Source organism: Alligator mississippiensis, chromosome 3, assembly GCF_030867095.1.
Source record: "Alligator mississippiensis isolate rAllMis1 chromosome 3, rAllMis1, whole genome shotgun sequence".
Lineage (NCBI taxonomy): Eukaryota > Metazoa > Chordata > Crocodylia > Alligatoridae > Alligator > Alligator mississippiensis.
This window is the reverse complement of record NC_081826.1, coordinates 43,606,686-43,634,002: the sequence shown is the minus strand read 5'-3', so window position 1 is coordinate 43,634,002 and position 27,317 is coordinate 43,606,686. Positions and strand designations below refer to the sequence as shown.

The 27,317-nt window shown below is 40.4% G+C and overlaps 1 protein-coding gene across 5 annotated transcripts in view; it reads right to left on the bottom strand.

Annotated features, from left to right (window-relative positions):
- Positions 1–4,515: 4,515 nt before the first annotated feature.
- The window catches only part of RAD54B (RAD54 homolog B), a 114,880-nt gene continuing 92,078 nt past the window's right edge, over positions 4,516–27,317 (bottom strand). For all 5 annotated transcript variants that reach the window (XM_019495726.1, XM_014611665.3, XM_014611666.3 and 2 more), the window contains exons 6-15: positions 24,211–24,373; positions 23,467–23,692; positions 21,546–21,753; positions 19,919–20,058; positions 16,237–16,527; positions 13,963–14,138; positions 11,310–11,571; positions 7,805–7,871; positions 7,271–7,471; positions 4,516–5,751 (exon numbers count right to left, since the gene is read on the bottom strand). In XM_019495726.1, coding sequence (XP_019351271.1) covers positions 5,534–5,751; positions 7,271–7,471; positions 7,805–7,871; positions 11,310–11,571; positions 13,963–14,138; positions 16,237–16,527; positions 19,919–20,058; positions 21,546–21,753; positions 23,467–23,692; positions 24,211–24,373 — 1,952 coding nt within the window. In that variant the 3' untranslated portion in view covers positions 4,516–5,533. The remainder of the gene's footprint in view (positions 5,752–7,270; positions 7,472–7,804; positions 7,872–11,309; positions 11,572–13,962; positions 14,139–16,236; positions 16,528–19,918; positions 20,059–21,545; positions 21,754–23,466; positions 23,693–24,210; positions 24,374–27,317) is intronic.

Genomic DNA, 27,317 nt, shown 5'->3' with positions numbered 1-27,317 from the left:
GGACCGGACCAGTGCAGAATAATCCTCCTTGGAGGTGACTCCCATCCTCCATCCTTTGTAGGCCTTTCTTTTTAGCCTCAGGAGGTCTGCTAGGTCCCTGGAGAGCCAGGGGAGCTGCTGTGCCCTCTTGCTGCCTTTCCTCTGAGATGGAAGCCAAATCCATTTCATCTTATGAGAGCCAAATATGCTTAAGGAGAACAAAATAAAGAATTTCTCCTAACCATGCATGAATAGTGATTTTTCACAGGTTTATAAACTTGACCAAATCTGGGGAGATTATCTTGGGGATGACTAAGGGCACATTCCTGGTACAAAGAGCAGCTGCTGTCAAATGTAAAGTTTCTAATCCAAAAACATGAGGGCAGTAAAGCATTACAAAGAAAAAATTTAAATATTTTAACAAAAAACAGCAGAATATTGTTCCCTAGCCTCAGTCTTGAAAATGCCTCAACTGTTTTGGCTGAAATTTTCCGAAAGAAAAGAAATATCAGCCTGAGGCAAACAATTAGCATGAAAAAGTTTAGTTCAAGTGGTTAAAAGTTTCACAAAGTTACAAGCAACAGGGTTACAGAGAACAAGGTACCAACAAAACACTGGGCCACTTTAAAAATAAAGTAGTGCCACTAGTCCTGATTATACTACGTATTCAGTATCCCAAATTTATCCTTGGAATAACTAAGCCAATGGGGTTGCACCTGCTTAAACCATCAGTGCCCAGGGCTCATCATTCTAGGTCTGAATCTTACTCAACCTTTTGGTGTGGCAGGCAGGTTAAGCAGTAGGTACGGGGCCCATCCCCAGGCCAGATTGGAACCCACATGGCAGGATTGGGCCCCATACCACCTCCCTCTGCTCCTGAAACAGGATCGGGCCCCTTACAATTTCCCTAAGGGTCTGCACCATTTCCCTTGGTTCCATGCCACCCACACTACCTCCCTGGGGGGTCTATGCTGCCTGCACTGCTTCATTAAGCCTCCCTGGGGTCCCATGCCATCAGATCTGGACCCCACACTGCAGAATTAGGCTCTACACCACCTCCAGTCAATGCACATGTACCCAGATCTGGCCCTGGGCCATATCTGCCCACTGATCCAGCATGCTATCCAGCTCATGAGGCTCCCCATGGCTTTGGAAATTTGGCAGCAGGGGAGCATCAATTGCTGTCACTGCTCGCCCACTGTCAAATTTTTGCACCCATAAGGAGCTCTATGGGCCAGATAGCATGGCTCCTTGAGCCGGATTTGGCCAATGAGCCAGGGTAGAGCACCCCCACTATAGGCTGATCCACATGGGTCACTTGTATGGAGCCCTGTCATTTTTAACAGAGCTCTGGGAAGACTTAAATATACACAAACCAGCTTGAAGTTTGGGGACAATGAAGCCCATATGGTGCAACCTCTCCCTCAGCAAATCTCCAACCCCCAGAGAGAAATTTCTGGTTACAATCTTTATTGATCAGGAAGCCACATCCCTAAAAGTGTTGAAAGCACCTGGGAGGAGCACAGGGAGATGGCTTGTTACTATACAAGTAGACTTGGCATACTTCGAGATTATATATATATCCATATCTATATCTAGATATATAAAATCATTTTGATGGTTAACATCTATGTTTATTTTTAAATGTTCATTTTGATTTTTATTGATTGAAATTATCAGGATTGCACAAAATTACGGGTGTGGGGGCAGACAATTTATTAATGACAGTATACTATTATTATAGTGCAGTTTAATCACCCATCATGACAAATATAACTACTGTAGGACTGCTGCCAGCTAAGCAGCAGAGCTGCCATCAATCCCAGCTCCACTTGCCCAGTAGCTCCTTTGTCCACTTTGTCACTTCCTCTTCCTTTGTTCCCAGTGCCCTGGGGTTTCTGAGAGTTGCAGTCCAAACTAATAGCACAGTTCTGCAGGGCTGTTCCTCCTGTTCTCACACAGTCCATCAGCCATCATTTTTCTTACATCCCCTTTCTATAAATGTTGATTATTAATGATGGCACTATTTTCCCGCAGTCTGTGAGTGTGAAGTGAAATAATTTATCAACATTTACCAACAAAAGTCAAATCCTGCCAAGCCTATGTATAAAGCAACTCCTAGTCTCTCTCAAACTAAAACTTTGACCTCAATTTGCTATAACAAGAAGGAAAAAAGACCTTGCATAATTGAAAAAAAAGAGCAAACAAATGAATTTTTCTCCCAATGACTAACATCTAGGACTCATTCCAAAGGAATGTAAATGGAAGAGTGCACATTGGCAAATGAATATGAAAAACTAAACAAATATAAAGGTGTATAGGGAAGATTTAATTTGATGCAACATACATGGAGAGAGCTGTAAGAAAGTGAAACTATTATGTCGGGAAACGCTTCCTACAAATTAATTAATATCTAAACAAATGGACTGAATTCTGACAGGAAGACTATAACCAAAGTTTAAACAATGACCAACCTATCAACTGATATCTAACTGAAGTATCACTAGAATTGACTTGGTATTTCTAAGTTCTGGCACACTCCTAAGTATGTCCAAGTTCTAATACTTAGTATTATTTATTTAGGACCTGATTCTGCAATTCTCACTCAAGTACTTATTGCCACATGTAGTCCCTTTAAATTGGAGAATTGCATCCTTCACCACATATCCCATAAATAGGGACCTACCTAAATAGCAGTTTTGTGGATTCTGTGGAAACTACGAAATCCAGGGTAGACCATGAAATCTGGGGGCAGGGGGGTGGGGGGGGCAACGACTTAATAACAATGTTTTTATTAAGTCTTTCCCTCCTGGGCATGTCTCACAGCCTACTTAGGAGGAACAGTGCTGGCTGGTAGGGCAGCATGATGGGGGCAGCAGATAAGACAGTGGCTGCCCCAGGGTCTCTCCGCCAATCAGAGCCAAGAGGCGGGGCTGCCACGGAATGCTCGCAAAATGGGCTCTTGATGCCAGGTCAAAGTCACAAAGATGTCTTTGTCTCGCAGAAAATTAAGTGGGTCCCTACCCATAAGTGTCAGCATCTACCCATTGCCTGGAAAGTTATGCACCTCACTTTTGGTGGTGCATAATTAATAGCCTACAGGCTCTTTTTATTTAAATTATCGTGACGCTGGAGTCTTTTTAGTTAGAAAAGCCTTTCCCCACTATTCTGTGCAGCCTTCCTAGATTTTCTAGCCACAAACACATCATTTATTAAAAATACACATCAACAGAAAGAAACACAGTTTACATCACATTCATTCTGTGGAAAGCACATTGCTCCAAGCCTGGCATTTTAGAAACTCCTCTGAGTTTTATTTTACTACAGAATGATTCAATCGCCATTTGGCACCTATTTTGCAATAGATGACAGATGTCAAAGCACTACAAAGACCTCTGAAAAAGTCAGACCCTCAGCTGGTTTCGATGTCAAACTCTTGCCAGAATGAAGGATACATCTATTGCAATTGTCATATCACTCAGATTTTTCCTCCCAAAGCTGCTTTTGTTGAGACATTTTCTAAGCATTAGCTGAAATGAAGGAAAGCAAGGTTTTATTTGGATTTTTACCTTATGAATGAATAATGATGTACATGTGTGAGAGAAAGAAACAGATAAATTACAAAAGATGAAAGCCAGGATACGTAGAACTGGAATCAAGGGAACCAGTGCTGTAGTTAATGGAGACTGAAGCAATTTGTTTAATCAAGCAATCCAAACCTGTTACAGCTTGCCAATTTCAAGGACTGCTTGGTGCAACTCGGTGCCCTGGAGCAACTTAAGAGCAGCACAGTGGCTGCTATAGCTTATGTTAGAGTAATACAGTCCACAAAGGAGTGTAGGCCAAGTGAGAATTAGTATAGTGGAACAATGCTCCCCGACATGCTTCCAGCACCATAGTAGAGGATTTCCACTAAAGGAACTTTCTGCTGGCACAGAGCCGAGGTGGAATTTTCAGAATTTAACTCCTCGGCACTGTTGAGTTATGTAAAGAGCCAAAATTGTAACTGAGCGTCTAGGTCTGTACTGACTAAAATAAGCTGATCATGTAGAAGAATGTCAGATTTAGACCAAAAGGAATTTGTATCTAATTCTTATTTTAATTTTGATTTTTGCTGAAACACAGACTCACATACCAGCACAGCTCGACTTTTAAAAAAGGTATTTCCAAGCATAGTGCTCTTCAGTCTCTTTTCCTTCCCAAGTGTGCTCCCCCCCGTGTGTATGTGTGTGGATAGTTATAGATAGATAGATAGATAGATAGATAGATAGATAGATAGATAGATATCTATCTATCTATCTATCTATCTATCTATCCACATACATATCTATATATAGATCTAGATATATAGATATCTATATAGATATATTATATATTTATATAGATATATATAGATGTGTATTGTATATATAGATGTAACAAGAGCAGTTCCTGCCTACTTTTTGCTTGTATAGCAAGTAACATCGTATGATAGTTTCTTGATCCAGGGTCCTTCAGCAATACCAAGACACAAATGAATAAATAAAGACCAATGAATCCCAAATGAAAAAGCTGTTTTATTAAAAATCATTTCAAAGTCTACTAAGGCCTGATATTTCTGGAAGCGATGCTATAGTTTTGCGCAGTGATTTCATTTTCACATTTACTTATTAAATATTAAACTTAAACAAAAGACTGCACCGCTGGAATATCAGATGAGGGACTAATGGCTACTTCAGATCTTTTTATCTGTTTACAGAGGGAAACAAATTGTCTACATAATAAAATATACACAATGAAATGGAATGCAATATTTTTATATTTACCAAAACATGTTTTTTATCAGTATTTAGCTGCAAATCATATGAACCTGTATTGAATATATCTGAAATACAGATATTTATACAGGTTCAATGTCTGCAGGTAAATGCAATGTGAGCTATATCATAAAAGATGCTAATGCAAAAATGCTACTGCAAAAGCTGTCGTTTCCAAATCATGGATTTTCATTGACCCCAGTGTTACTCTAAATTCTAGCTGGCATAAATCCACTGAAACCCGAAGAGTTATCCGGATGTAAAGCTGGAGTAGTGCATTAATGAATGAGATCCATTCATTTTAGAAGAGCAGGCACAAATCCAATCAGACACTTGTAAACCTCACATATGAAATACAGCCTAATGCATCTTAAAACATTCAGGCAATTGTGCCAACTGTCTATTAGTAATAAATCATTATGATTAAAGGAAAACTGTCAGGTAGTTTAGGCCTGAGTAAAAGGCTACTGCTACTGATTATCCTAAATCAAAAGCCTCAAAAAATCCTAGATTTCTAAAGTTCCTTGTTCTAATTGTTTTAAATATGCTTATTAACTTGATAGTATGGCTTTAACATTACATAAAACATTAACAACTATAAACTTGCACAAAAACCTCACCACAAAAACCACAAAGCCTGAACTAAATTTTGATTTAAAAAAATGGCAACCACGTATTTTATTTAATTTTATTTTTAGACATACTACACCTGTGAAGAGTATATACATCATGGATGTGGCAAAACATAGCTGATCGTATTAGGAGGATGTAACTGGATTGGTTACATTCTGGAAAATAAAAGTAACGTTCTCTTTTATCCTTTCAAGGAAGGGATCATCTACAGTTTGATGCTGCCCAGAGAAGTGTTTCCATTGCATCAGCTGTGACATGGAAAGAGGTTTCTTTGAAGTAGGCTTCTCATGATTTTTTCCAAGCTGGCAACCTCTAAACGTAGAGAACATTGCTGCAGAAAGATCTGAAAAGTGATGCAGTAAAAATCTGTTTAGAAACTTTGTAAAAGCTTCTCCTGCTTTCAGTCACAAACCTAGGACTAAAATTAAGCACCTGAACAAGCCTCTGTAGAATCAGATCCTAAGTCAATAGTATAATCCTAGAAGGGAATTGTAACTTTCTCCACATATGACGGGGGAAAATTTAGCAAAAAACTCTACATGAGAAGCACCTGCATTTTCTGGCTTTCTACAAATAACTGAAAAAAATGAGTGTGCACCCTAAATGCTTATTTAGGAAGGCCTACAATACTACATGGAGTCCCCTGTAGTTCAGTGGTAGAATGCTTATCTGCCACACAGGAGACCTGGGTTCAATTCCCATGTGCTTATACAAATACAGCAATGGAAGCACCAAATGTCTCATTTTGGCCTTTGGATTCTCTCTGAGTGGCCTAAAGGGGAGATGAAAGATCTGGGCAGCCTCCACTCCTCAAAAAAACCCCTCCTGCCTAGGCATATGCATTGAAGATCTGAGTGACCTTTCACGCATACACCATGATTCAGAAGGCTCAATGGTTGCCATAAAACAATACTCCAGTAGTTGTTTTACTTGAGCAACACTGCTATCAAGATGGTAGGCAAAAAACAGCCATTGCACTAGTGCCATGTATGCTTTGAAATCATATGAGTTTCATTTCCCCCACTCCAGAACAGAAGCTCAATCTTTTTAGCCATTAAAATGAAACAAAAACCAAACACCCATAAGACGCACTGAAATCAACAGATTACTCTTCAGGGTGCTTTCATTATAAGTGGAAAACCAAAAACCCTTCTTGTACTATAAAAGCATCCTAGCTGAACTAACCAAATACTTCCTGACTTGGGTGGGGACATGATGGGAATTCTCCAAAATATGAGCAAAACTTTCACCTATCAGCCGGAGACGAGTATTCCACCAGGCTCAATCAACTTCAGTCAACCTGTTCTATTGCTGTTTTATTGGTAAGTGGATAGATATGTTTCCACAGCAGGCTCACAGGGATGTGACAGGTATAATTGTCACCAGCTGCATTTTAACTTAATGCTGATGAAGTTACATTTTTTAAAATTACATGCATTGTAGTGGCTCTTATTACTATGGATTACAGTGTCTGTTTAAAAGAAATAAACATTCACACCACTTCAGACAGGAAGTTATTGGGTAAGAGATGCCACTGCTTCTGAGAAACTGGGATGGCCACAGGGCTTAAGAAGTGATGGAGAGGTGCCTTTACTAAACTCAGATCAAAGCATTAAAAAAAATAAAAAATCTTATCCCTAATTTTGAATCTGTTATACATAAGGTATTAAAAAAACATGAATGCAGAAAGAAAACAAAAAGGGATAGTTTCCAAGCAGACAGGGTGAAATAAAGGACATTCAGTGGAGGTGGGAGTATTGTGTGCTGGGTCTATAGCAGGTAGCAAGCAAGGGATGGATCAGCACCCCAAAACTAACTTATTCATCACTAGTCTAAATAAGAGAAATAAAGAAAAAACTCACTTTGATGGTCTTTCTTCCCCATACAGTTGCACTCAAGCAAGTCGTGGGTAACACAGCTGGAATCTTCATGTAGTATAAAGAGGTTTCTAAGCTCCTCAGTGGAAAAATGAATATGTTCAGATGTCTTGGAAAGATCTACAACTGCCCCAGAAATGTCTTGCTTGCTGATCTGTCTTTGATAAATCTTCTCTTCTATTGAGCCTGCATTGAAAGACAACGAATACATTAAGGTTAATTTTAGACTAGTTTTGTAAAAGAAGATGAAAATTCCCTGATAATGGGATAGCCTGGAAATGTTAACATAATATTTTCAGTTATTAAAGAGTATTTAGAGCAAGTAAAGGCAACTAGTTACCCCTTTGCATCTATGAAAGATCTCCCTCTATTTTCAGTAACTGAGTCTTATGTAAATGTTTTCATGTCCTTTATAACAGATGTTTTACAAAATTCACTACTTTTTTACACAGTTAATAGCTCACATTTCCTCCCTCGAGGGTATGCTAGAATACTGTTTACATTTATAATATTTCTGACCTGTAGTTAGCAGTCTGTAAATATGCACAGTATGTTTCTGACCATCTCTCCACACTCTGGCCATTGCCTGAAGAAAGTAAAATAGAAAAGATCTTAAAAGACCATTATACAAAAGAGATTTAGCCAAAATATGCATGTTCTTCTGAGCAAATGCCAGGCTCTGCTAGCTCATTAAAAGGAACAATATCAAAATAATACATTCCCCTGAAGTTATCCTTGACTGTGTTACTATTATAATTTTAGGTATAGGCATTTTAAATATTTTTAAAATTAATTTGCTTTTTACCACTTATGCCATTTACTCATTGCATCACAAATACATATTCAACACATGTCCATGTAACACAAGATGCAGTATTTTGCAAGCTGAAGTATCTGGGGTTTATTTTACTAGGGCATGTTTCTTGAAACACATCCCAAGTGACCGTGGTGAGCAGAATTTGGAACAAGGACAAGGCAAAATACCTAAGAGTTCCTTTCAGGGGTTAAACAATTAACACGTGTACAAATGGAGGCCTAGGATTTAGAAGGGTGTTTTAAAAAAAGCAGAATTATTAAAATGTTCTTATGCCAACAAAAGTAATCCCTAAAGCACTTCTGTAATAATTACAAGAATAGCACTAGTTTTCTTTTAACATCTGTTACCACTTTACTTCTTTCCTCTTTCCACACTATACTCAGGACCTCTCTTCAGCAGTACTTGCTATGTAGTCTGATCAGTAATTTGATTTCACTTTTGGAAAAAAGAAAATAGAGATGATGGAAGCCATGGCCATGCAAGACATCTCTCCAGAGGGAAAACAGATTGATTCTTCTGTCCTATATGCTCCCTGTTTGCCACAGTTAGGTGCTCTAAATTTATGTTACCTTGATTTTCAAATTAGTCAAATTAGGCACCAGCAGCTCTGACTACATGTTACAACACAAGGCACATACAACACACACAACAACTGAACTGTTCCCAAATTTCTATGACTAGAAACTAGTTCACAACTCTCACAGGCCAGAGGTGTTCACATGCATAGTGCCCTAGCATTCCAGGCAGAATAGTCACCTTTCAGGGGTTGAAGTGCTGTGGCTCAGACACCAAAGGGTGGGAATGAGCACCTAAACCAGCATGCTTTGCAATGAGCAAGGGGGGATGGGGAGGGAACAGAAAAGGAGTGTTTGAACCCATGCTCTGAGAGTCCCACAGGATAGTCCCATGTTTTGGTTTCCCTTCTCTCCCAAACATGAGTTCAGTAAAATTCAGTAGCCTGCGCTGACAAGTAGTGTGCTTACCTGACTTGGGGTAGGGGGGAAAAGAAGGCAGTGGGGAAGAGAAATGAGTGCTTGGACCCATGTTTTCAGGTTCCCAGGGATTAAGGGGAATATGATGAGGGGCCATGAGTAGAGATAGAGTAGGAAGGAAAGACACAGCTGATTGTTTAAAAGATAACTTTTATAACCAAGCAGTACAAGGGAGCTCACTGAAAAAAGTACTAACAAAAGGGTTGGGGGGAAAGCATCAGTAGAGTTCTGGCTGCATACTGGAGTGGCTGGTTGCAAGGTGGGCTGGGGGAGCGGGGGGGAGGAGGAAAAGAGCAATGCAGTGTGGGATGCCTGGAGGACTAACCAGACCTATGTCACAGAATGCTTTATGTCCACATGTAATATGTACCTGGTGCACAGTGCACCAAGTTCAAAATAGTAACTGATTTTCCATGTTCTCTTCTGAACCATTCACCAAAACTAGCCTAGGTGTTATATATGTCCACACCCATAGCCGATTAACATGGCTTCAAACCTGCAGGGATACTTCTGATAAAGGAATAGCGCTAACTTAAACACCCTGCCTTTCTCCACAAACATGGGCTTTCTTCCAAAATTAACTTTGTCTAGAGGTCATTGCGGTACTGCTGGCACAGCTTTATGAGCACTCGTGGTGCTTTGGTGTGGTGCCAGAGGACTGGAAAAGGGCCAATGTGGTTCCCATTTTCAAAAAATGGAGGAAGGAGGACCCAGGGAACTATAGGCCAGTTAGTCTTACCTCAGTCCTGGGTAAGCTTTTTGAGAGAATTATCCTGGCGCATGTCCACGAGGGGCCAGCAGGGGAGGTTATGCTTAGGGGCAACCAACACGGGTTCATTAGAGGCAGGTCCTGTCAGACCAACCTGGTGGCCTTCTATGACCAGGTCACAAAAGCCTTAGAAGCAGGGGTAGCAGTAGAAGTACTCTTTCTGGACTTCAGGAAGGCCTTCGACACTGTCTCTCGCGTCATTCTCATTAAAAAACTAGGGGACTGTGGTGTCGACATCTACACAGTCAAATGGGTCGCTAACTGGCTGGAGGGCAGCACCCAGAGAGTGGTGGTGGATGGGTCATTTTCGACCTGGAGGGATGTGGGCAGTGGGGCCCCCCAGGGCTCGGTCCTCGGACCCGCACTGTTCAACATCTTTATCAGTGACTTGAATGAGGGGGTAAAAAGCACCCTATTCAAATTTGCTGATGACACTAAGATGTTGGGGGAAGTGGGCACGCTAGAAGGGAGGAATAGGCTGCAATTGGACCTGGACAGGGTTACACGGTGGGCAGATGAGAACAGGATGGGTTTCAACACTGACAGTTGCAAGGTGCTGCACCTGGGGAGGAAGAACCAGCAGCATACCTACAGGCTGGGGAACTCCCTTCTTGTCAGTGCAGAGGCAGAAAAGGATCTTGGAATCATTATTGATGCCAAAATGAACATGGGCCGACAGTGTGGGGACGCGGTCAGGAAGGCCAACCACACCTTGTCATGCATCTACAAATGCATCTCGAGCAGGTCCAAGGAGGTGATCCTCCCCCTCTATCCGGCACTAGTCAGGCTGCAGTTGGAGTACTGTGTCCAGTTCTGGGTGCTGCACTTCAGGAGAGATGTGGACAGCATTGAGAGGGTTCAGAGGAGGGCCACCCGCATGATCAGGGGGCAGCAGGGCAGGCCCTGCGAGGAAAGCCTGAGGGACCTGAACCTGTTCAGCATTCACAAGAGAAGGCTTAGTGGGGATCTAGTGGCCTGTTACAAACTAGTCAGAGGGGACCAGCAGGCATTGGGGGAGTCCCTGTTCCTCCGAGCACTACCAAGAGTGACAAGAAATAACAGTCACAAGCTGGCAGAGGATAGATTCAGACTAGACATCAGGAAGCGTTACTTCACTGTCAGGGCAGCTACGATCTGGAACCAACTTCCAAGAGAAGTGGTGCTGGCTCCTACCCTGGGGGTCTTTAAGAGGAGGTTAGACAAACACCTTGCTGGGGTCGTTTGACCCCAGTACTTTTTCCTGCCATGGCAGGGGGTCGGACTTGATGATCTGCTCAGGTCCCTTCCGACCCTACAAACTATGAAACTATGAAGATGCATGTAGACTGATAGTCAATTACACACCAGCAAGAGATTTAAGATCTGATATTTTAGAAGCCACTTCCACATTAATCAAAACCCTATTTGGTCTACATCCCATCCCTGATATAAGCAATTGGATCAAACCTGAATATCAGTAGCTGGATTCCAGTCAATATCATATAGAATTAAATGAGATGCACCAAAAAGGTTCAGACCAACACCTCCAGCCTTTGAACTTAGCAAAAAGATAAACGCTGGAGAGAATTTATTATTAAAACTATCAACAATCTGTTGTCTCTGGGAGACAGGCGTTTGTCCATCAAGTCTGGTATAAGAGTATCCATAATGTTTGCACATCTCTTGTAATATATTCAGTGTCTGGGTGTAATTAGACACCAGCACAACTCTGTCAAACAGAGAAACAAAGAAGTTAGTTGAACACAAGCAGTAGAAGGTAATAAAATTATAATATTTTTATCTATTGCAGGCAACTAAAAAAAATAAAACCACAAGTCACACAATTGCTCATCAGCCTCATTTTACTCAAATATCTTGACAAATAGAATGTTTCATTTTGCAAATAAAGGCACAAAATTGATTAATCTTCATTATACCTGCTTTTAAGCATTCAAATTTTAAAGCACTGTCTTTCCAGCAGGACCCTGCTTAATGTACAAATTGAAGGGATTTACTTATTCCATTTATATTTAGATTTCCATTTATACAAAATAGGTCTGCTAAGGAACTACATATTTCTAAACAAGGTGCTATCATAACTAGTAAATAATGACTTTGGCTTCACTTAAACAAAAAGCTGCTATGAATATTTTCACAGAACCTGAGAGCATTCCAACAAGATAAACTACTGATAGGCCAAATGGAGGTCTATTTTAAGCCAATGTTGCTTCCCCAAACTTTGGGGTTTGCATAACATGAAAGAAGAGAAAGAGAAGGGCAAAAGACATTTCACAGTTGCAGGTATTATCACATTTTTTGGTAAATTTGGTCTTTTGGTCCTTTGAACTACTGACTGTGCAGTTACATGCACTATATCACTGATCTTTTTTTATGCACTGCAACTCCATTAATACCTTGGTAGATAAAAAGGTACAGAGCTTTACTGTACTTTAGGTGCGGCATGATGACTACCCATGTGAATACTCTTAGCCAGCAGTAGATGAATGCTAACTGCACCACTGCAGCTAGATTAATTGGCTGTGCCTCTCAGTAGAGCTACTTAGCTCAGGTACAGTGCCGTGCAAATGTGGCTACCCTGCTCCGCATTCAGGACGCAGCACAGAAAATCATGTGGTGTTCTTCAGCATGGCACCACATGGTACAGTGAGAGACGTCAACATGCCAATCAAGGGAAAAGCTGCTGTTGTTTAAGCTTTCAGCTGCTGCAAGGTAAGGGCTTTCACATGAGGCAGTTACTATGAAGTAGACGATACATGGTAAAGCTGCACTCATTTTTACTCTACCATAAATTATCTGCATGTCTACACCCTCCATCTCAGAAATCTGCAAATGCAGAATGTTTCTTTCTCTTTTAACTCCTGGGAAAGACTGTACTGAGTAAGGGAAACAGCCAGTCTAACATCAGACACAAAAAATATTAACCATATGGAGCATTTCATTGCCAGCTCTGCCTGAAGGGCACAGAATGAATGGAACTTAAATTATAAAAAAAACCAAAACAATGCTTAATATTAAATCTAAAAACAATGAGATATAAGGGATGTATTGTAGGGAAAAAGCCAGTAAGGGGTCCAAGACTCCATATTTAATTAGTGGAAATGTATCTGTAACAAATTATGCATTCAAGAATTCTGCTGTGGCAGGATGGCCTTAAGTGAAACCACACTGGACTCTGGGCTTGAAAAACCACTCAAATTCACACCAGGTTTTTATTCTTCAATAGGAAAGATATTCTGAAGTAGGATAAATACAATGTAAAAGATATGAATCTGGAGCAACATACAGAAAATACAATTAAATGCTGGTGAATGCAGAGTAAAGCATAGCTAAGGGACAACTGTTTTCTTAAAGTATTACAAAATAGTCCTGAATGTATACAGGAAGATTTAAAGTTGCTCACTCTGAGTTGTCATTCAGCAACAGGAGACAAGTATCTCCCTTAGAACCAAAACGATGGGGTGGTACTTTTGCCTGATAACTTTTGAAAAGGCTTACAGAGATGGTTACAGAGCTAAATCCACAAAGGTATTAAGGTATCAAGGCAACTAATTCCTACTGATTTCAGTGGAAATTAAATATAAATAAATACCTTTAAGGATCTAAGTCATGGACTCTTTTAACATGGAGTAAGAGGCAAACACTGAACAATAGTTATAAACTTGACCATAATGCTAGAAACAGCACATAATATAGCAAGTACAAATATCTTTGCTAGGCAATTTTAAATACTTAGTGCACTAAACAATTGCCCCAAGGAGATAAACAGTTTGCAAGTAAGAGGTACCATGTTGCAGCATGTTAGTTTCAGTGTGTTATTTGCTTAGCTAATACAGTTCAGTATGAAAAGAAGCCAAAAATACTTTTTGTCTGGAAAAATATGAACAAGTACTCTAACAAGTGTGTCACCTGCGAGTCTTCAGTTACCAGTTGTAAAATAAAAGTAGGTCTTAGCATAGTATGTGTATTAAGTATGCTTGGCAGCTACACCAGACTGGCAAAGGAAACACTCTGTCGCTGTCTGTGTTGAGGAGGAACAATCAGAAGGATCACCTTAGTTAAGATGTAAGTGATACTTTTTTTTCTTTTCCTTTGCTCTTACCTTTCAGCAGGGCTGAGTTCTCGGATTGCTGTTAACAACTTTGCCAGCACCTGCAGTTTTCCTGAATCAGCCTCAGCAAAAGCGGTAGAGGTATAATCTTGTGGGAAAACATTTACCAAGCCTTCATAAAGATTTGATTCCTCATGTTCATCAAAAGTTCCACTGCATTCCTTTTCCTATAAAAAAGATTGACATTGTATATATTTTCTAAAGAAAATTTAAACATTATTTTGTAAATAGTTTCATTACAACAACCAATAACTCATACGGATACTGATGCTGATAACCTCATTTAATAACTTCATACCATTTACTCTCATACACAGTTTTACACAGTTTAAGAATAATAAAGTCAAATGATGTGTATCCTCTGTCTTCGGGTCTTATTTACATCTGGATAAAGTACAGAGAAGGAAATACTATCAGTTTGTGCCTGCTTGTTCATCTCTTTTTTTTTTAAACACGAGAGAAGCTGACACTATGTTTACACCCGCTTCATTCTATGGAAATCTATTATGGAGCATCAGAGGCAGTTATTTTTAAGGAAGGTATTCTCATCCTAACTAGAAATTAATGGAAAAGTTGAAAAACAGAAAACTGCAGTGTACCAGCTACTTTAGCTAGCTTTAAAACTAGCTAGCTTATGTACCAATAGCAATTTAGCTGCAGCAGTGCAAGATCAAAACAGGCCAATTAGATAAATGCAGTAAATGAGCCTGTATTGAAGTCTGTGCTGCTGCAACTACATTGCTACTGATACATACACAAGATAATTTTAAATTGGTTGGAGTATGTACCCACTACACTGCAGTCTGCTTGATAGGCATATTCAGACACAGCCTGAGACAAAAGCTTTAAGTAACTTCTGCACTTAAGAATTTGACTCTAATGGTAGTTATTAATTAACATATCAATCTAGTTACCTATGTCCTTGCTGCTGTTATTCCAGAAATGCTGAAGTAATGTATAGTGGGACTGGATATCACAAGGATTAGAGAAAGAAGAAACCTGCTAAATCTGTGGTGTAGAGCCTGTAACCTTCTAGCTTCAATCAGCAAGTGTTCTGGCAGAAGTTAATTTAATGGCATGATGGGATCTTATTCTGGATTCAAACAATTGTACATCCTGCCATGCCACATGTGTATGGCAAGACACAATTCTGGGGATCAGGGACAGATCCCAATTGTGCAACCCCAGCACAGGGAACCTGGTATCAGGAACCAATCCACAATTGCATGCAAAGTGCCCTTTCAAGAGGCCATTGCATGGAGCCCAGGAACCTAGTTTCCACATGCATGGCAAGTTTATACCCCCATACCAGGCAGTGTTGCCTGTGGGTTTAGAGGGGCCAGATGGGGAAGAGTTGATGAGCTCCCTCTGCCCAGGAAACATAAACCTGACTGTGGTACAGCCCTGCATGGACTGTACGATACACAGGTTTACAAGGGCTGAGTGGACCCAAAGCTGCCTCTGGTGATGGGGTAGGGACCAATATTAGGTGCTAGACCCAAGGGCCTGATGCTTCCTGCAATCAGGCAGAGGATAGCATCAGGTCCTGGTGCTCCCTCCTGGGATTGCACAAGGAATAGCATTGGGGCCCAGATCTGGGACCCAGCATTGCTGCCGGGCTCAGGCACGGGGTAGCATTGCTTTCTAGGCTCAGGTGAAGGACAATGCTGGTTCACACCAGAATCACACCATAAACATAACATCTGCCTAGGTCCTAAGAAAGGGTGAAGAGCTAGCAACAGGCAGCTTATGTGTACTATACAGGACTTGTAGTCATAGAGGCTTCAGTGGCTGCCACTCAGAATAGAGTTTATGGAGCGTTTGTTCCATAGTTGACTCTGTATATCTGACAAAATGCCTTAATTTTCAAGGCCTGCAATACAAACTAGCTTTCTAATACATTAAAAATGTATTCCTTTGAAAACAATGGATTTACAGTCTGTTCATTGTAACATATTTTTACAAATTTTCAGGGGATGACATCAAGGCTGGGTAGGCAGGTGCGTTAACAGAAGCATTAGAATCAAGAAAATAATATACAGTAGTGGGGAACTGGCTCAGAGTCTTACTCGTATATATCCAGATTTTCCAATATTTCTAAAGGTTAATTTTTTTTTTAAAGCTATACTAATTTTCTAAAGCAGATCTTATTTGAGGCAGGGGAAGAGTATTAAATGAGCTCCCTCACAAAGATCTTTAAAAGTACTCCCGCCCTTGTGTATAGAAATGTCTAATGACTGTGTTGAAGCAGAATAAGACAGATACCTTTATGGATTTAAACAAAAGGCAAGGGTGGTTGCAGAGCTTTTTCAGAGCTCCGATGCATATCAAATGAGGACTATTTTCTAAGACCCCTTGTAAGCAAGATTTAACAATGCGAGAACTAAGCAGTTTTCGATAGAGTTCAAGCTGCAAGGCTGTTGGTCGGCAGAAGAGTATGGTCTCCTTTTTTGGAGGGAGAAATTTGTTTATGATCTCTTGCGTTCTTCTTAGAATAAAAAGTCCAGTCAGACGAGTTAGCTCTGCTGCTCTTTTCTCTCCCAATTCCTTTTCTTCCTAATATAACAGACCAGATTAGTTATACATTCTAAAGTAGCTTCCATTACGTCACAATTCTTTTCTATATGATTTTTAATCAAGCGGTTGGAAACAGTTTAGTGGTACCTCTTTAGTGATCAGTTCCTTTTCAACCATATTGGCTAGGGACAGACATTCGGGCTGAATTGATTCAATCTTTGCAAGTTAATCTAACTTGGCTAGGCTGAATTAGTTTGTAACTGAAGAGTCATCCTAGAAATGCAGGCACATGCCTGCAGTGGCTCAGGCTAGAAGATGGGGGGTGCTAGAGCAACCCTCCCTTTCCTTCCACAGAGCTAAGCAGAGTGGGGCGTGGCCAGGTCCTGGCAGGATAGCCCTCTCCCCACCCCTGACCAGCCCAGCACGGAATTGATAACACAGTGTTTATTACCCCATATTCAGTGTTTATCACCCCATTAAGAAAACAACAGAGGAACATTACCAGCTACCTGTCGATTCTGCCTTTGTCCCGTCTGCCACAGCACGGACCATAGCCAGCATGTGGTCTGCTAGCTAATGCTGAGAGGTGTCTGTGTAAGGCAGAGGGGACGGGGCAATCCCTGCTTATCAGGGAGTGGGGGGGGGGAGGGGGAGTAGGGGGAAGCCAGGCAGACGCCTGTAGTCTCTGCTGAGCTCCAGCCAGGGAGCAGAGGGGAGGGGCCAGCTCTGCTGTAAAACAGAGAGCCCCACCCACCCCAGAGAGCATGTTGGGATGTTGGGGGACTCTGGTTTAACTTAAACCAGCAAGGGATCTGGGCCAGACATTGCATAAACCAGTTTGACCCAAATCAGTTAAGTCTGATACTACATTCAACCAGGTTTATCTCAAACTGGTTTCAGCCATTTTCAAACTGGTTTATGTGCACTGAACATCTGTTCTGTTACAGGTTTAAACCAGTTTCTGATCACTTAAACTGGTTTATGTGTAATGTCCGTGCCTAGCCATTAAGTTTGTCAAAAGGCAAGTTTTAAAATCAAACTAAGCAAAGCCCCCCGTACACTTGATCCTAGTTTAGTTCTCTTAAATCACAAATCTCACATACAGAACATTGTTATAAAAATAAAGGTTTTCTATTCAAAGATACATTCTAGAGCCAAGGAGATTTCATTAATTATTGTTATTAGAATAAGAGATGTGTCAGATGGAGTACTGCCATTATATACTTGCAGAATGCCATTTCTACTGTGGTAGACTCAAAGTATGCTCCAGGATTCCCTGATGTATGTAGCAAAGCTGTGCTGAACTCTGTAGCACTGTGCAGTAACAATAAAGGAATGATACCATCATGTGGCAATCTTATGGTTTCTAAAATGTGGAATGGGTACCAGTGGCAGAAAGGGAGAAAATCATATTTTATGAAAAGAGACGAGGTAGATTGCCACTTGTCTTTCTTAATCATTGCCCTAGTGGAGCTCAATTACCATACAAAGAGTAGGCACATGTATAAAACTGTTAAAATAAAGATACAGGAGGGGAGATCTAAAATGGCAGGGAAGTAGACATTCTTCTGGGGTTTTGAAGCACCAAGACTTATCCAGCACCTGTCATTGTGGCCCTATAGAAATATAGAAAAATAGGGTAGAAGGGACCTCAGGAGATCATGTAATCTAACCTTGTACAAGGCAGAATCATTCTACCTCTTGTCCAAGTGTTCACCTAACTTGCTCTTAAAAACTTTCAAAGTTGGACATTCTACAACCTCTCTAAGTTCCAATGCTCAACCACTCTCAATGTTGGAAAGTTTTTCTTAACACCCAACTTAAATTTCCCTTGTTGCAATGTATCCATTTATTATATGGACACACAAAAATGAGGCCCAACCACTAAGCATTCAGTGAACTAAAGCAACAACATTTTAAATAACAGTTTAAACTGGGTTTTTATATCATCTGATATCATTCATTCGATAATCCACAAACAAAATTATTCAGTAAAACAGGTGTTACCATGACAGGCTGAAACAATCAGTCAGGTCAACATCATCAACAAAGAAAATGGCAGAGAAATGCAATTTCTTTAGAGTCAATGCATTCTATTAAATCAGGAGAGTCAAATATTTGGTCTATAGGCTGGATCCAGCCACAGAACTGTTTCATCTGGCCTGCTAGGCTAACAGAAGTTGAGGGCATGACCAGGCAGAGAAAGGGCCTGCCACAGAATTGTTGCTGGATATGGCCATTGGTGGCAGAAGTGTGAGCAAAGGCCATGCTAACACAGGCCCACTTGCCCAAAAGGTGCTTGCGTCCATCATTGCCAGACCCCGTTCCGCCACTGAGCCCATGGATCTGGCCTTGGAAGAGCCCCTATGGTCCAAATCCATCCCAGGGTGAGTCTAACACTGCTGTATTAAATCAATGGTCCAGTAAGTAAGCAGACTCCAACTTCAAGTTTCAAAGTGTCATGGCTCCTATATACTAATCGTATGTCACTGAATAAACAGTGTTGATTGTTACAGAGTCACACAAATGCACTGTGGTTAAAACATTCTGCACTTTACATAAACCTTATAAAGTCAAATAATGATATTTTACTTTAATTTCAAAAAAGAGGCTGAAAATTTTGTTGCTGCTGCAGGCCTCAGCCAAATTAAAATATCAACCTCTATCAGTTAATTTGGTGCCCCCTGTCTACATTCCAGATGGGAAAAAATGAATTGGAGTTGGACAGTACAGCCAAAAAAGGCATACACAGTGAAAACAGAGACCCCCATATATGATGCGTCTAGGATGGGGATTTTAGAAGGAGACACAGGAAATGAGGTACTTTTGAAAATCCCAGCCACGTTTTACGCATTAGTGAAGAAAAACAGTCTAAGAGTATATCTACATGGCACAACACAGGATTGTGCAGAGATACTCTTTTTGGCAGGGTATATTAGCTTGGGAAGTGCATCAGAAAAACATGGTTCTACAGCTTTAGGAATTTGAGTTAGCTTGGGTATCTCTCATGGTACTGTACTGCGCTGCTGGAAATCAAAGACAGGCTTTGAACTCCCGTGATGTTGAAAGGAAACTCTGAAGCGTATCCACACAAACCATGAGAGATGTGGATACTTGATGCACAAATAGAAAATTAAAATCTCTCCAGTGTGCAACTGTGGTCACCCAGAACGGACCATGGAACATATAACGACTCAATGCCCAATCCACAAATATCACAGTGATACACTCCGCTGCTCCTGATGCAATTGTCTGGCTCAACCACCTAAATGTAAAATTATAGTTGCTGTTCTATATCTGCATCAGCCATAAGAGAGAAGAAAAAGATTGGGCTGCATTAGCATACCATGTATTATATTTTATTTTCTAGCAGATTAATTCTGTGCCAAAGTTATATTCTATGCCTGTAATCTTGTTTTTAATACTGTACCTTTATTGCTGAAGGCTCTCGGGACCAGATAATGGGTTCCTCATATATTTTTCTAAATGTGGACAAAGGACCAAGTATTCCAGGATTTACAAAATCTATTAATGCATAAAATTCTTGCAGGTCATTTTGTATTGGAGTACCTAGATGGAGAAAAAATAATTCAGTGTGTTTTCTGTACATTTATGAATCTTTCCTTACATTTATAATAAGTACAATTGTCAAACAGGATTTAAAGTTCTCAATCATGTATTCAAAGATAGGCATTACATTTCTGTATAGCTTATTCTTAGCACTAGATTGATTCAGACAATTTAGAATTTTTAATTTGTTACTGAACCAATTAGATTGTGTTTCTAGTTATTGTGACCAAACAATACATTTGTGGTTTTGTTTTACCTTACATTTTTATTTTTCTCTTTTATTTTTCCCATTTCAAAATGGTCTATTTGTTATAGTTCAGGTTTTGCATTTCCTTGAAAAAAAATAACATATGAAGTAGCTTTGTTTCCAAGGTTATTATTTTGAACAAACAACAGCATCTCCTGTAACAATTCAGATTATGGCTTTTTTCAGTACAGAACAAGGGTTTCTCTCAATGCAGATAGTTTCCTTAATCAAAATAAAACAAGAGCCAAGAAATTAAGAGGGTTGGTTTTTCTTAATATACTTTTACCATTGTTCCAACAAAGGTCTTTCAATACAGTTATATAGTACAACTATGTAATCAGTGTTGTTCCATGTACATCCAAAAGAGGTGAAAAGCAAGCAACATTCACACACTCATAGCTTCAAAGGTTTCAGGGTCAAAAGATACCATTCAGTCATCTGATCAGATTTCCATAGATCATTACTTTTCACCTCTTCGCCCCTGTATCATAGACATTACCTCTAGGGATGACTAAACCAGAGCTCCCTAAAAGGCACTGAGTCTCAAAATGAACACTCCAAGACATGGAGAATCTACAATTTCTCTTAGTTGCTTGTTCTAATGGTTAATTACCTAGTGTTTCTATCCAGGGATAAGGACCCAGATCTGTTTCTACTCATTTAATTACATAGGTTCCAACTACGATTTAGTTTAACAGATGAGGGACCATTAAACATTTTAATGGACATTTTCTCACTAGTATAAGATTTTAATTAATTATAAGATCTTTAATTTAATTTAGGGCCTGGACATGACACATTTACACTGGTTCAAACTTGCACATTTTGTGTACTGAATTAAATTACTTTGGGATCCAGGGTGGATTGTTTTGCAGCAATCCCAGGGTAACCACAAAACAATAGGTAGCTGTTTCAATCTGTTTAACTAAAACAATTTCCAAACCAATTTGTTTAAATTAATACAACACGATATAATTTGTCTGCCTCAGATTCTTCATATAACAGATCCTAAACTGCTGGACTGGCCTGAAAAACGGGACAATTATTGCTATCTTGTTTTTTGTTTTACAGTAATCTATTTAAAATTAAGGCCCCCATTTTGTGAGATAGATTACATGCCTAGCACCTGTTGCCAGAAGTTTCATGCTACATTTCTGCACAACTGGCATTCTCTTTTACTTACCAAAGTTGGCCCTTTTAGTTTAACTGTAAATTATTGTATTATTCGTAATATACTTACCTGTAAGAATAATTCTCTTCTCACAGGACAGATTGACAAGAGCTGTAGTAGTCTTAATGGAGCTATTTTTCAAACGATGCCCCTCATCACAGATTAAGAGGTTAAATTCTATAGTCTGAATTAGGTCAAAAGAGCGCAGCAGCATCTCATAACTGATTATCAAAACAGAATAAAGTGGGGAATTGATAAACTCTTCTACTTTGTGATCCTGTAAAGCATAAATAAAAGGAAAAAAAATCACATAGCAACTCTATTTGGAGCTCCTGTTTCTTAATTACCTAGTCTCTGGAGAAATTTTTGCTGTGTGAAACAAATCATTTCTCATCTCCAAAGGCATTGACTACCCACATTCCCTCTTAATATGCAAAATATATATGGAAATTTGACATGGCAAAACATAATATTAATGGCCAAACTAATGGTCAGCTCATTAGTTTTCTGGTACTTTACATCTTCTGACAAAGTATATTACCATGGTGGTAAAAACCATACACTCTCTGTAACAGTTTCTTAGCCCTGGTCTTCTGGGTAAGCTTCCACTGGATAATTATAATGAAAACAGATTACCAACTCCCTTAAAGTGTATGCTGGGATCCCCAGGTACAGTAGATACAGTTTTGTGCTTGTGTTTGTGACAAACATTTTACCTACCTAAGACTCCCCTTGTAGTTTTCAGTTCAATAAAACACTCACAGAATCATAGAGAAGTAGGCCAGAAAGGAACTCTAGAGGTCATATAGTTAAATCTCCTGCACTGAGGTAGGATCATCCCTATTCAAACTATCCTGTGTAAATCCACCGTGCAACTTCCTAGCAAAACTATAGTCAACCCTGTCACAAAACCCAAGACATAACACCCTGATCTTCCACAGGTAAAGCAAAGGGACAACAACAGCCAACTTCCTGCTGCTGCAAAGTTTGTTAAAATATGCTCTAGAGATCCCAGGAGAGGGCCTGTTACAGAAGATAAAAACGGCCAAAGTCCATCATAGGATAAAATCCCTTCCCGAGCCCAATATAGTTATCATTCTGGCTCTGAGCAAAGGGACAACACTCCCTAGCCAGGAACCTCTGCATTTAAGTCCCAGCAGAAGCATGGATACACCGCCATCAAAATCCCCAGCCTTCGCTGCAGCCAGCACCCTATGTGCTTCTGAGGAAGGTTTATAAAAACCCCTGACATGTAGCAGCAGGAGGAAAAAAAAATCCCTCCTGGCCCCATGCAGCAACCAGCAAAGCCTAGAAGCATGGGAAATACCCATAGTAGAACATAGTCATAGCTACACCTAGATCATCCCTGACCACTCACTGTCTGTCCAACCTTTTTTTGACCACCTCCACTGATGAAGATTTCACAGCTTCCCCAGGCAATCTATTCCAATGCCTCACAGCTCTAACAATGAGAAAGTTTTTCCTAATATATCTTTTAAACCTAACTTTGCTGCAACTTCAAGCCATTGGTCCATGTTCTACTCTCTGCAGCAAGACAGAAAAGGCATTTTCCCCTCTTCTTTATGTCAGCCCTTCAGGTATTTGAAGACTGTTATCATCTCCCTTTTTAATGCACCTTTCCCACAAGCTGAACATGCCTGTTTCCTTCAACCTCTCCTTGTATGGCTTACCTTCCAAGTGGAGTGAAGCATGGAGTGCACACAATGCTTTATGCTCATAGTGCAAAGAGAGAGGAGAGGCAGGGTACAAGTATGTAGTATAGAAGCTACTAACTAAAAGCCTCTAAGCTCAAATGTATAAAGGAAATGTACTTATAAACAAGCATTTGAAAAAGGAAGTTTAATCGGAATATTTTATTTCATTAGAAAATATTAACATTAAATCTTCTGTTTAAATAAAAACTTTATTTTCATGAATCCTAAATGCTGAATTGAATTTCACCCGATTCCGTTTTCAATATAAATCTCACCTGATCAACTGGAAAGACTTTTATCCTTTCACTTCCCAGCCACTTTTGAAATTCATATTTCCAGTTCTTTACCAGACTCCCAGGAGTGACAATTAAGACACGCTTTATTATAGGTTTGCATCCATAAAGTCCCTGACGCAGGAGAGTCCAGACTAGCGAAATACACTGCAATGTTTTTCCTAAACCCATTTCATCAGCAAGAATGGCTCCAAACCTGTCACTAACTCTGTAAGAAATAATCACACTGTAGTAAGACTTTAAAAGAAATCCTATAATTATCTGTAATCTGGTTTTGGGAATCTGTTTTTAGGTATATACAAACATTTATTTTTACTACAATCAGTTGTACTTTTTCATTGAGTTAAACCAAAAAGATTCTCTTTGCTTACATAAAACTCATGTTCATTACTAAACTTGCATATCAAACTTTCAAAACATTTATTTTAGTTTACATTAACACATACCTTACGAAGCTTTAATAAAAAAAGGATGAGATAAAAAAGTAGAAAACAAAAATAGTAATTTTTCAGCAGATGATATATAAAGCTATGCTTATTCCTCGCTGTAAATTTCTGAAGTACCAAGAAATAGTGCACTTTGCCTTTGGTCAGGTGGTATTAAAGTTAAAAAAAAAAATATTCAGGTCTTTCACAGCTAACATGTATATACAGAATGCTTCTAAGTTTTTGTATGTTTGCTTTAAACAAAACTAAAAGACAATTACAATGAAAACAAATATCCTACCTCATTCCCATTACACATTCATACAGAAATACAATCCCTTCTTTCTGGTGTGGTCGAAGATGATTTACAATGTAAGGATCCACAACTACATCAATCACAGGTAAACCAGCCTTATTGAACATCTGTTGGTGACTTGGGTTTGGATGTGGCATAACTAACGAATCTTAAAGTTCAAAACATACAAAAGATGTTGTAAGAGATCATGTGTTTCTACTTCCTAGACATAATATATTGTTTTTCCTATGTAAGGAAAAATTAGAGCTGCTTTGTTATACATGAATATCATGATACACTCGAGTCTTTCTATGCAAGGGTTGCATTCCAAAAAAAACTTTATAAAGTGAATTTGCATAAAGTGAATCCGCATAAAGTGAATCCATCATTACATGTAACGTATCAGCCTCACTCTACTCCCCCCCGCAAACCATGACAAATTCACACAATACAATAACTGCTGCAGGGAGAGGCTGCGAGCTCCACGCTGCAAGCAGCAGCATGCACAGGGGGTGCATCGCCAGCACAGCGCAGGGCGGGCTGGAGAGGCACCCAGGGGAGGGAAGCAGGACAGTAAGGAATGCTGGCTGCTCGCTGCTCCAGCTGCTCCTGCTCCCTTCCCCGGGTGCCTCTTCAACCCAGCGGGTGCGATCCGGTGTGGCTGGGAACAGTGGGGCTGCGCGGAGATGCTACAAGCTTCCTACTGCACCGGGTCATGCCTGCCGATCTACAGAGGCAACCGGGGCAGGGAAGCGGGAAACAGCGGGGCTCATTGATGGTCGACTTTGCACATGATTGGCTTTTTCTCGCACAAAACGAATTTCTCGTATAAATAACGTTGTCGCATAAGTGAATTCGCACAGAATAAATTTGCATAGAGAGAGACCCAGTATAATTCTGTAAATAATAAAAATCTTTATACCTTAAAGGATTCCAAAGTGCTTTACAAATTTATTCAATATGAAATGCAATACACTGAAAAGGTCTGAAGTAAAATTTTACATAACATACCACTCCCCTATTCTATTTTAGATTACTACTTGAGTGAATATGTAGCATGAACCAAAGGAGGCTATAAGGAAGTCACTGAAAGAAAGTTATAAACCAGTGGTGCCAAACCTTTCCCCCACCCTCAGGCCGGATGGACAATGCTAATTCTGTCTGCAGACCATAATGTCAGGGGGGGCCTTTCTGGCATGTGGAGCAGCAAGGAGGAGCCCGATCCAGTCACGTGGTGGGGAAGGGGGGTGTTAATACAACATCTACACATTTGACTGCTTTTTCCAAGTGTACATGTCCTCACTGTAAGGAGCCTGGCCTGGCCCTGATGCAGCTATGCAGTATAAAAGGGGCATGGCCCAGCCCTGCAGGTGGGATGGGCAAGGGGATGTGGCCCAGCCTCTATCTGGTTGTGTGGAGTGGAGCCCAACACCAATCCAGCTATGCAGGGCTTGGGAATCTGGCAGTGGCAGAGGGGTTGCAATATTAACTTGCCACTACTCCCCCACCACCAAATTTTCTGACCTGTGGGGAGCCCCCTGGGCCAGATACAAAGGCTCTGTGGGCCACATTTGGCCCACAGGCCAGAGGTTGAGCACCCCTGATTTATTAAATAGCAGCCTACTTAAGCAGTAATCCTTCCAACAAAATATTCAGGTTTAGAGCTATGAAGAGGATTTCCTCTGCTCTATCAGTAGAAACAGGTCTGTTTTTCCAAGGATGTGAAGGAGGAAGAGAAGAAATCACCAATCAGGCACATGTAAAGGGGCTTGGGGCTATTGAAGAAAGGCAGCCTATGCCCCCAGGGCATGTAATAAAAACTGGTGGGGTGGAAGATGCACACAGAGGGAGACTGTTGTAAGTGATGTATGCTGTTTTTCCCTACTGAGGCCAAGCCTACAACCAGAAAGTTTCACACCAGAACTTTTGTTAGCTCAGAGCTGCCAGCATGGTTGTGTTACTGCAACATCTACACACTTGACTGCTTTTGCCAATGCTACATATCCTCACTGTGAGGAGCTGTGTTGGCTGAAGATAGTGCCCTATGAGTAAGCAGCTTACATGGCAACTGGAGTACATCTACACTAGTGTTTTGCCAGGGGCCATAGGGGGGCTGGACCTGATGATCTCATGAGGTCCCTTCCAGCCCCTAACATCTATGAAAAACTCTTACACTGTTTAGGGAAGTGTTTCATAAAGGTGTCAGAAAAGGTAGGTACTGCTGTCTTACATAAAAATGTATGGGCACGTGCAGCCTGGGGACAAAAAAAGGCAAATTCTGATACCTTTGAGCACAAATGAGGCCTCTGAGAGAAGGAATAAGCCAAAACTACACAACCTATGGGCTAAAATACAGGCTTGGGAAATATGCCATGCAGGTACACCTTGCCTATACCTTATACTTGTTTCTGAGTCACTCTGGGCACCTGTAACAGCTGATTTTGAAACCTCTGAAAGGTCCAGTCTGGACTGGGCCTGCTGACAGGTTTGCACCCAAGGAGTAGTAACCAAGGTCCTGTCCTAAGAATAGGCAGGTCTCCCTCCACAGAGAAATGGAAGCCTCATAGGCCAGACACTTATGTGGGTCCGGACACTGATATTCTAAGAAGGGTCAGTGAAGCAGCTAATCTGTAAGAACTATTTTACCCACCACTCATGACAGCCATCTTTGTGATGGTCTCTAACAGATTTTTTTAAACACACACATACACATTACTCCTACCCCATAAACATTAGAGAGAGTTCCTACTGAGCAACACAAGACAATGAACAATCTACATAGCATTCCCATAGTCAAGCTATGTTAGTGATTACAAGTCCCCAGTGCTAAGGGGTCCTTAACAATCCCAATTTCCACAGGAGTTGAGAGAGCTCAACTTACAGGAGGAACTCAAATTCCTCTCAAAATCAGACCCCAAAAAGAGAAATAATTGGAGTAAAATCCAAGTGGTTTCACACAGCAATATAGAAACACAGAAAAAATGCAGCCAACTCTGGGGCTGAATTTAGCAGCATTGTGCAACAACTTAGGGCAGAAAGTAAATACTGTTTTTGAAACCAGAGGGAAGAATTTTGGTGGACAACTATAATAAAGGTCTGAATTAGACCAGAAT